Source organism: Theobroma umbraticum, unplaced genomic scaffold, assembly GCF_002168275.2.
Source record: "Theobroma umbraticum cultivar Fairchild unplaced genomic scaffold, ASM216827v3 scaffold_20.0, whole genome shotgun sequence".
In the NCBI taxonomy this organism is placed as follows: domain Eukaryota; kingdom Viridiplantae; phylum Streptophyta; class Magnoliopsida; order Malvales; family Malvaceae; genus Theobroma; species Theobroma umbraticum.
In genome coordinates this window covers 3,916,401-3,927,071 of record NW_018397266.1, presented here as the reverse complement: position 1 = coordinate 3,927,071, position 10,671 = coordinate 3,916,401, and the positions used below count along the sequence as shown (strand labels likewise).

Below are 10,671 nucleotides of genomic sequence, written 5' to 3'. Positions count from 1 at the left end.
ATTTCAATGCCATGGCTGATAACAAAAACCAAGTTAAATAAGATGATTAAACTTATTTACTACTGATATTTAATTTGGCAGAAAATAATGTATAAATTGAGCCAATACCTCAATATGAGTGTGGATTTATATATACATATTATGCTCAACTGAGATCATTAGTGCTTCAATCAATATACTGTTGGGAAGTTATTTATTTGATTCTTTAAACACCTGAGGCTTCTCTTCTGTTAACATTATCACATCGAAAACCTTGGGGAGAATATGCTCAAGTACGTGTCTGAAGGTTATTGGTCTGGTGTTTTAAAGTTTATTTGCTAATCGCTCCCATTTGGGAATACTACATCAATGATGGAAGGAGCCGATGGGGTCAGCTTCATCATCCATTATTCGCGAGATTTTTAACCAACTTGATAAATATAACCAGGTATGAAACAGACTGAAGCAGTGTCCTCTTCCGGAAAAGCTTGTTTCTGCATTTCAATATATAATATAAGTTCTGATGCAACAATTGTAAAAGGAGCTGAATAAATTACTAAGCCTTTAACGTTTTCTTTTTCTATAAAGAAATCTTCAATTGGCGGTTAATCAATGAAGAAAAAGACAATGGATTTCTGACATATGGACAAATATAAATGCCCTGGGGTGCACCATGATTAAAGGTAGGTTTTAGTAAAGGAATGATCACTAGAGTTCACCAAAACACTACCAAGTTGCAACTTCTTTTAGTAAAGGAAAAACCAAACAGAAGAGGTGCTTCAGTTGGACGGTAGAACTTTTGATTTTGAGCATAAAGATTTAACTGATAACTTGTCAACTTAATTATAATTTTAAATAGGATGAGAATTTATTGAAACTAAGCTTACCGATATCAATTTCTAACATAGAGTGCATTATTGGCCCCTGTTTCCATCGGAGGTCTTCTTGCAAATTAAGTTGGATCAAATATAAAGGAAGCCTGCGGCAGACTTGATTAGCATGTGTGCCAGAGGTTGAAGATCAAAAGGTTTAAGCTCTGAAATCTTTCGAATAGTTATATATTTGATGAGTGTTGCCCCCTCCTTATGTCACATAATTGCGGACAAAGCACCCGTCTCTAGTGGTGTCCCCAACTAGTAAAGCAGCATTGCAAGTAATGATATTAATTGTTTAAATATACATCACATTGTGACAGAAAAAAACAAAGAGTTAAAAGAAGACAATCCACTCTGTGAAAAGGAAAGCACAACCGTAAAACATGATTCATGTGCTTCTTCATGCGAAATCCAGGATGTCTCTTTTCACACTGCAATTTCACCATTTGACTATTTGCCCTGTAAATTCGAAACCTGGCTCTCCTTGTTATTGCACAGTCACAGCATTAGCGATGCTTGCATTGGGCACAATCCCGAGATGTTAGTTTTAGTGATGGTTACTTCTGTGGGAACATCTACCATTTTTGTCATCCTATAACAAATAAAGCAAGACTAATTTCTAATGTGAAAGTCATTAATTTTACAAGATAGTGATGTTATACGCCAACCTTTTATGACTTGTCTAATGCTGATTTCTTATTATAGCCAAAGCTATGCCATTTCACCACATGAATCATTGTCTAATATCTCACATGAAAAAAACAATTTATACTAATTGTTATTTCATAAGATTGATCGAGTTCTGCAGAGAATGTTTTCTTTTTTTATTTGAGGAAGAGAATTTTGATCTAACATTTTAACATTATGTATCAATTATTGAGTTAAATGTTCGAATTTAAAAATTTTCAAATTAATTGAGAAAAAGATAAGTTTAAGTTGTTATCTAAAAAGAAAAAGAATATTATAAAGTTACATGGACATATGACAATCGGACGGCTGGAATCTATCTAGACAACCTGAATTATTGGATGCACAGAGACATGGAAACTTTCCCAACATTTTCCACATTTGTGATGATAAGACGTAGTCAACTTGTGAATCTTAAATAAGTCTATAGCACTAACATATGAAACGAACAAGTTAGGACTATTTGTTTTTCATTTTCTACACGGATTATGATTACAGGAGAAGTTTGTAATTGTAATTGAAACTGTGACTTTCATTTAATAATATATGCAAGTGAGGGACCAAGCCGCAAGAATAGATAAATTGATTCGGAGACCTTTCTTGTCATGCCTGCCTGTAAGTGTAACTTCTATGCAATTTTATTTAAAAGATGTGTAAGAATGTGCTACTTGTTTCTTTGGATTTTCTGAGCTAGTTTGCGTCGGGAAGAGTTTTTAGCATCGCTGGGTTAGGCCATTTTGGGTTCTGAGGACTGGGTTAGGCCCCCAGAGTGTCGAAACGATCTGACAACGGCGGATGTTCCAAGTCTCGTCCAAGTGTTCTTTTCCCGGATCTTTCTGTAAGAAAAAGGAGCTGATATTAGTGAACTCAAACAACACGTGCACCTGCTAGTTCTATTGTTTTTGTACACAAGAAATTCGGACCAACTCCAGACTCCGGCACTCTTAACATTCCTTCAAAGAGACCGCCACATTTACAAAACAATATGAAAGCAATGGCTGCTTTGCCAAGCAGTTGTCATTTAGTAGCGTTGTTTCTTAAATACTAGTAATATCTGGTAATCCAAACGAGTGTGCAAGAAAAATAGCATGAACATAACTTTTTACTCATTACTATTAAACTTGAACAGAATAATCATTGATTGAATCAGTTGTGTTTGAGCTCTTACAACAGGTATATCTGAAACCTCCAAAATCTTATATTGTCCTGTATTTTGCTTGTTTAGCTGTTCCTGCAGATGCACCAGGTATAAACCAGATATCACCAAAGGGCAACACACGCTCCATCAAAGCCCAAAGACACCATTTTGAACATATTAATAATGGTTGATGAGCTGCACAGACTTTCTATGGAGGGAGGAGTATCATTCTGCCCCCTGCATCCAACGCAACACGCAAATCAACTGCTCCTGTCACTCTTGGTTGAATTCAGGTACAGGCTTCATCATTACCATGTTTCTCTTTTTCCTGTCACTCCCTCCTGGCTTCCTGTGTGTCTTGTGCAGCATGTTTGTTATCTGTCGTGCCTGTACTAGTATATACTTCAACGGTTCCCTAATATACAGTAAATTTCAAAATAATTAAAAAATTGAACTAAATATTGAATAAAAGTGAATGATGATTAACAACAAAATTAAAAAGAAAGTCTTTTCTAATTTCCAGCTCTTCTACTTAAAAATTTATGCTAAAAAACAAGTGTACATGCGAGTCCAGCATTCAATCATCTAATTTCTGCGTACATTTGAAGTTTGTCATCAATAAAGCAAAGATGGGAGGATCAAAGGATAAGGCAGTTCATACCATTACAAAACAATGAAATTAAAAGAATAAGAGCTATTATAAGTCTGAGGAGGCTATTTGCAGTTGTGAACTCTGCTCTGGATTCAATGAAGACACTACTGAAAAAATAAATCCAAAAATGCTGTAAAAATTATTTTTCAAGTTCAGACTACAAGGCAGATGCAGGTGGAGACCTAAACATTGGATTGCTTGCCCTATTAACAGACTTCAACTGTGTTATTTTTCTTTTTCCTGAATAAATTTAAGGTTACTCTATAACATAAGAAACAATATGACCACCTTGTAGTTCAGCAGTCAAGAACTTCCAGTAATTTTCTTTTTATCAGAGGTAAATAGGAAACCAGACTCAAGAACTAACAGTCACACCTTCTTTACATGTTCCAGAGATTCACTGTTCTTGCTTGACGAGGAAGCATTCTTTTGATCTTCCGTCAAGTCCTGATTAGAGAGGTCACCATTCACAATTCCTACATTGGAGGAATCTTGGCCTGAAACAGGTTGACATTTTTCATTCTTTTCAATGCTTAAGCCAGTTCCAGCACCATTTTCCCTTTCAGTGGTGCTACCCTCTACCTCATGTCCTTCATCTGTTAATAGATCAGCTTTAGCTGCTGCCACTTGAGCTTCCCTCCTTTCTTCTTCTCTTTGCCGCTTTCTTCTTGCCTCTTGCTCCTTCAACTGTTTAAATCTGGAAGATATAAAACATAAGATCTATAAGCAACTGTAGTTACAAGAAAGGCCATTCCAAAGTCAGCAAATTTAACAGTACCTTTCACCAGGGCGCAGCCCTTCTGGTGTCAACTTTTCTTCTTGTTTTGCCTCCTTTCTGGTGCCATTCAATTCAGAGAGAGATTTCTGAAGCCGAAGTTGCTCTTCCTTGATGATATCATCATTAAGTTGCTTCGCTGGATTCTTTGCACCCCCCAACTTTTGAAGCCATACTTGTTGTGCTGAACTTAATATGTTATTTGTGAACCTGCAAATACATAATTAAGGTTAAGAAACGTTGCAAGGTTTTAACAGGAAAGGATTACAAAAAGAAGGAAACATAAAGTTGAGTATCTTATAATACTTTCGAATGGAATAGCTATGCATCTGCTTACCAATATAGACTTAGACCCGAAGGAACTGAAAGAGCAAAATAACCAATTATTAGAGGGAGGAACTTCGTCAGGGCTTGAGAGCTCTTCATGTTTGGATCATTGCTCTAAGAAAAGTTAAAAAAAATGTTAGATAATAGTAAATCAGTTCTAGCCTCAATTTACATAGTTTATGAATCATGAAGCTGAAAGCTTCCTAAGTCATCCAAAAGCTAGATGGAAATAAGCAACCAACAATTAGCAGTATTTAGATAACAAATAGTACTTGACAACTTCTGCCAACATGATGAGACAATAATTCAACCACCATCACATATCAGAATCATCAGGATGAAAAAGGTGAAAAAGTTTTCTGCTCATACAATGAAAAAGTCATAAATATCAAATGGTTACACATTGTTATCGCTAAGATTATAAATTAACTTAGATTTAAGATCCCTTTCTTCTTAAAATTAGACATGGAGTAATATTGTATGAAACAGAGGTAATTCCCCAAGATTCAAGTCAGTTATGGACAACTTAAACACGCAAAACTAGAAAAGCAATGCACCTCTGAAAACTATCATATTTCTCACACACTAGCCAACATCATTTTGAAGCATGCCATATAGAAACAAAGTGTAGGGACATTAAAAACAACTAGCTTCTCACAATCTTACTAAATTATATTTTAATGGAAACAATAGTCTTGAATGGGGCACTTTAGGAGTAATTTCTGTCATTGCTAAAGGAACTAACATACAGCCATATTAGATAATGATGGAATGACTGACCTGTGCTGATTGCATGATTTGGACAGAGATGTACTGTGAGAGAACCAGCAAAACAGGCAACACAAGATATGCCAATGTATCTGACCAACCAAGGGGTGGGTGTCCATCCTATGAAAACAACCAGACCACCAAGAAACAGAATAAACTCCAGCACTTTCAGATAACAATTTCACAATTAGGCAAGAGACGTTGAACCATTAATTTAACCCAAAGTAATATATATATATATCAACAAATTAAGGCACTTACTACAAAAGGGAAAAGCCAAGAGATACCACTGCCATTCTGTCGAGCAGCAATTGTAGTTGGACCAGCCAGGGAGGGTATCCAAAAGAAGCCTTCTGTGAGGAGTCCCTTAACAAAAGATGCAAACATAAAATTAGAGATGAAAGAGAGCTGAAGGAAACAGAAGGTTAAATTAGTAAAACAACACAAACAGTATGCTACCTCATTTGCCACATTTGACAGGGCTCTATAAAGCCCAATCCACACTGGAATTGTGGCAAGAGTAGGCAGGCATCCTGTGGAGAGAGAACAAATAGACGTAGAAATAAATCAGTCAATAACAATGTGTGAAGTATAAAAGATGCAATAAAATGGGAAGATGACATCAACTTTTACAAAGCAAACAGATGCAACGATAAATCTGATGTCATGTCTTTCTCCTTTGCATGAAGCAGGATTGTTTTTGACATGCATCATCCAAAAAGGAAAAAAGGGCAGCAAAACAGAAGATGGTAGTATTCAATTTACAATTATTAAGATCCCAATTCCAAGATTTGAATTTCTGCCATACATACAGACACAAAAGTCTAAACCTTTGTTAAGGCCCTACAATAGAGATAGAACACAGTGGAAGTAGAACGATACCATCAACAAAATTGGTGAAATAAAAAATAAAGTAAATGGAATGCAATATCTTTAGGAACGTAAAACAGAGAGCAGTCTATGCAGAATCTAAATAAGTTACTGAAAGTAATATGGCACTGTGATGCGAATAAGATGTTCTAGAGTACCTGCTAATGGGTTTATCCCAGCTAGTTTATATAATCGAGCAGTTTCAAGTTGAATTCTCTCCTGCAAGTAGTAAAGAAAAGTAGCTCAAAGATTAGAATGGCTTCATCAGACCAAGAAACTACATCAAACAGTCCAAAGCTGCAAACATTCAATTGATATCATCCTTTTTGTTTTCGTTTTTCCTTTCTTCTTCTGCTGCTAAAGCAATAAGCATCTATTTAATCTATAACTAACGGCTAGAAATATCTGCCAGTTTCGTTAGGCATATTAACCAAACAAAAGAACCATCCCCGCTTAAACAAAATGCAAAATTTCACCTGATCTCCAGCATACCGCTGCTGAATAGCCTTTATTTGAGGCTGTAAAGAGCGCATGGCCATAGCAGATTCTACCTGTGTGCAAAATGAAAATTTGAGAACACATTCACAAAACTCAAACCACTTTTTTTCTCTATGATATGAATTAATCTAAAATTAACAAGAAAATCCCAAAAATAAATAAACAAATATTTGAGTGGAGAATTAACTTCTTTTCTTTTCCTAATTTGGTTCTACTAGTTTGTTTGGTTTTATTCAAATAACAAACCTGTTTCCTAGTCAAAGGAAACGTAGCAGCCTTAACAAGCACAGTCAAAAGTATAATAGCAAAACCGTAAGCGTACGGAACATGCAAAGCCGACAACCCATCTTTCAGAACCTGAACGAATTCAATCCAAACAACATTAGATCATTACCCAAGTTAGAAAAACAAAGAAAAAGAAAATCTTCCGAAGTTACCTTCAAAATAGTTTCCAGTGAATTGGTGATACCCGAAAGCCAATCATTTTGATTAGTAGAAGTGGTTGTAGTAATAGTGTCAGAAGACGAAACGGCAGCGTCAGCAATCGTATAGAGAACGCTTTCAGCTTTGGTAAACAGCTCCCTCATAACACCCTCGTAAGCATCCGGGTCAGGAAAAAGTCCCGGTTTGAACCCGAATTTAGCCACAGGTAAAGAACCGCGAAGAAATGGTCTGTGAGCTGAAAAACCTGAAAACTGAGTTCGATTTAAAAGAGGATTGGGGGGTCCGGTTCGGTCAACGAAAGGAGTTAGGACGAGGAGCATGTTCGGTCTGAACGAGAGAGAAGCGGCCATTCTCCTTCTTGCTTTAAAATTTAAAGTTGTAGAAAATAATTTTACGAAACCCTAATTGCAGAGGTTTTGTCAAATGTTGCTCCCTGGCCCCGGGTTCGAGGGAGATGATGTGGAGATATATTTTTCAAAGGAAAAATAAATCCGGGGAAAGAGCACAGCAGGACCTCGGTGGGCATTATCAAAATATCTTACCAAAAAAAAAAGTAAGAAATGACACATGTTTTTTTTGTTTTCTGTCACGTGGCAGTTCCAAGAAGGTAGGCTATTGATTAGGAAAGACTCTGGATGTTGGTGCGTTTTGCTTAGGATAATCGTGGAATACAGATATAATATAAAACATTTATTTATAAAATTCTTTTCTTTATATTTCATAGGTGTAAATATAATTATATATATTTTGAGACTTACAAAACTCAAAATTAAAATTGTCATTATTGTAATCAAGATTTATTTGACGAAGTTAGGGGAAAAAAAGTTGTGAATTAGTAAATTTTGATTCAAGTTGTTGACAGAATGGAGATATTATTTATGCTTTATAAAATTTTATGATTTAAATAAGTATCATTATTTAAATAACTAGATATTTTAAAAGTCTTGTATTTAAAGAGAGTGCAAAATAATATCAAATAAATTAAACGATAGATGTTAAATGAATACTCTATAAATGAACTTATTTTTATTTCCTTTAAATAAATTAAAAATGCACTTTAAGAATTATAAAATTATAGACTAGAGATATTTATGGTAATGAGATAAAAGATGAAATCCGAAACGTGTAGTGTTGTGGTGATATGAGGATCTCGAAAAACTAATTTGATCAAAATATTGTTCAATTAAATCTCCAAGGTGCACTAACGAGAAATTTTTTATATTTTTATGACTTTAATTTTAATGCAAATTAATTATATTTTTTATTTAACAATTACAATTTCATTTGTTAATTTTTTATTTTAATAAAATTTATTCATATAAAATATTATATTATAATTAATTAAATTATAATAAATTACGTAAAATTTATCAAAATATTATGTGAAATATGCACCTATAAATTGTGCTTAATCCTCAGGTTTCAGCCTTGCAGCTTGGGCTTGGATAGGTTAGCCAAGCTTTTGGGTTCCATGGTGTATATGAGCCCGTTGGACAAAAACTGTTGCCTAAGCCTAGAGGCTAGAGGCTGGGTAATCAGTGTCCAATTACTCGGACCGTTTTGCAAAATTGTTGCCTAAGCCTTTGTGCATTTCCTGATTTGCATGATGATGGCCGATAGAGTGAGCTGGGTTAGCTTGCTATTGTTGGTTGAATTGAAAACTTTTAGGTATTTTTTGAAACATTCACGTGATAAATGACTTTTCCAATTCGGATAACAGTTTGGCATAAATCTTAAAATAGCCTTCCTACTAGGCTCATTTATTCAACTAAACTTCTTATCTTTTATTATATTTAAAAGATTTTTTAAATTTTGATATAAGTCTAAACAAGTTTTTTAACTTTAACGGAATTTTAACCCATGTTAGACCTAGCAAGCTGGCATGATAAAAAAATTTGATACATTTGATCATATTAATCATAATTGTCTCAGTTCATTAAATCATATATCATATGAAAAAAAAAATTAAAATTAGATCCAATAATACTTAAATATTTGTTTGAATTTAAATTTCAATTTAAAAACTCATTTAAATTTAATAAAATATGAGAGTCTAGTTGAATAAATGGTCATATATTTTTGTAAAGTTTAAGCCTAAAAGCAGCAAACCTATATAATGGTCAGTACTATTACCTGTACAGTGTAAACTAATATTTCTATTGTCAATGCGAGCCCACAGTCCGTGTCTGTGAAGTGGAGATATGAAGTTATGCTAGGTGGTTGTTGTTCACAAATTTGACCTCTACGGGAGGCGATAAGAAAACTGTGGTGGGGTATGCAACATGAGGTCCATATCTCACCAAACACACCCTGTGGATAAGAGAAGAATCCAGAGAACATAATTCTATTGGACCTTACTCCATTCGCTCGACATCAAATCTATATGCCAAAGCCAACTGATGCCCATTTCTCTTCCACACAGAAGCTCCCAGCATCCCACAAAATCTTCCTGAGGACACAAGACCAGCCGCGGAAACAAAACCAAACCATCAAATGGCAGCAACCGTAGCTACAACGGCCATGCTCAATGCAAAATGTCTGAGCATCAGCTCAACCAAAATGATCAACCCCACAAAGCCATCCGCCAAACCCATCTCCCTTCTCTCCATGCAGAACCTCCCCAAAGGCCTCACCATCTCAAAACCAGCCGACAACTCCAACCTCCCTTCTTCACTAGCGGGAACCACCATTGCTGGAGCTATCTTTTCGACCTTGAGCTCATGTGATCCTGCCTTTGCTGCTCAACAGATTGCTGACATAGCTGAAGGAGATAACCGTGGGTTAGCTCTGTTGCTTCCCATAATCCCAGCCATAGCGTGGGTGCTCTTCAACATCCTCCGGCCAGCACTTAATCAGCTGGACAGAATGAGGAGCACCAAGGGGGTGATCATAGGTCTAGGTCTTGGAGGATTGGCTGCATCTGGGTTCATGTCAACACCGGATGCATCAGCCAGTGAGATCGCCACGATTGCTGATGCTGCATCTAGTGACAACCGGGGTACCCTTCTTCTGTTTGTTGTAGCTCCAGCTCTTCTTTGGGTGGCCTACAACATTCTGCAACCGGCTTTGAACCAACTTAACAGGATGAGGTCTCAGTGAGATATGGATTTTGTTTGGGGTGTGATGGCATGTAAATTACCTGTAATTGCACCTAATGTCAATGAAACTTTCTCTCTTACTTAAAACAAATTTTCTTTTTCCCTGGCTTGAGGTGTGAGTCTGAAAAAACTTATCCATGTACATGAGAATCCCTCGTCTAATTCCAATAGTACTTAAATGTAGTAGTAATCTCTTTGTACTTCCTTAAGGGTCTTATTTCAATATATATATCCCTCCATGTTAATATTCCATGAAAGAATGATATATAGGCAAAGCTGAGTTATTTATGTATGTATGTAAATTATGAAGAAAACTGACTTCATAATAAATCAGAACTTGTAAATTGCATGCTTATCAATAATATTAACATGTAATTTGTTTATCATTTAAAAGCATATGTTGGAAACAGGGAAGACGAACTAGAGAAGAGCGAGGGATAGAAACAGAGTGACTTGGGGGAGAGACCTTATACAAAGAGCAGAGAAAAAATCTCTTCTCCTACAACTTAATTCTTAAATGGCCAATAAACTCCAAGTCTTATTCTCTGTCATTACTCTAA

At 35.7% G+C, this 10,671-nt stretch overlaps 2 protein-coding genes across 3 annotated transcripts; one reads left to right on the top strand and one right to left on the bottom strand.

Moving 5' to 3' along the window:
• Positions 1-1,934: 1,934 nt before the first annotated feature.
• Positions 1,935-7,506, bottom strand: ALB4 (OxaA/YidC-like membrane insertion protein). Of its 2 annotated transcripts, XR_002445810.2 has the most exons (12): positions 7,007-7,506; positions 6,816-6,926; positions 6,548-6,622; positions 6,230-6,290; positions 5,661-5,734; positions 5,463-5,567; positions 5,214-5,321; positions 4,444-4,547; positions 4,110-4,316; positions 3,707-4,028; positions 2,710-3,094; positions 1,935-2,377 (listed from the first exon to the last, which is right to left on the bottom strand). XR_002445810.2 is itself a non-coding variant. In XM_021437401.2 (11 exons), exons 1-11 carry the CDS (start codon positions 7,361-7,363, stop codon positions 3,011-3,013), a joined length of 1,608 nt encoding a protein of 535 aa, XP_021293076.1. In that variant the 5' UTR covers positions 7,364-7,506; the 3' UTR covers positions 2,505-3,010. The 2 variants fall into 2 exon arrangements, 1 of the variants encoding a protein (XP_021293076.1); XM_021437401.2 differs by lacking the exon at positions 1,935-2,377 and having other exon boundaries at positions 2,505-3,094.
• Positions 7,507-9,374: 1,868 nt separating this feature from the next.
• Positions 9,375-10,371, top strand: PSBY (photosystem II BY). Its single transcript, XM_021437446.2, has one exon. It carries the CDS (start codon positions 9,507-9,509, stop codon positions 10,110-10,112), a length of 606 nt encoding a protein of 201 aa, XP_021293121.1. The 5' UTR covers positions 9,375-9,506; the 3' UTR covers positions 10,113-10,371.
• Positions 10,372-10,671: the final 300 nt, after the last annotated feature.

Coding starts and splice junctions, on each gene's coding strand:
- ALB4 (XM_021437401.2), bottom strand. CDS start 7,363: ATGGCCGCTTCTCTCTCGTTCAGACCGAACATGCTCCTCGTCCTAACT. Junction 5,568..5,660: donor TGTCAAATGTGGCAAATGAG/GTAGCATACTGT, acceptor TCTTTTGTTAAG/GGACTCCTCACAGAAGGCTT. Junction 4,317..4,443: donor TCGGGTCTAAGTCTATATTG/GTAAGCAGATGC, acceptor ATGTATTTGCAG/GTTCACAAATAACATATTAA.
- PSBY (XM_021437446.2), top strand. CDS start 9,507: ATGGCAGCAACCGTAGCTACAACGGCCATGCTCAATGCAAAATGTCTG.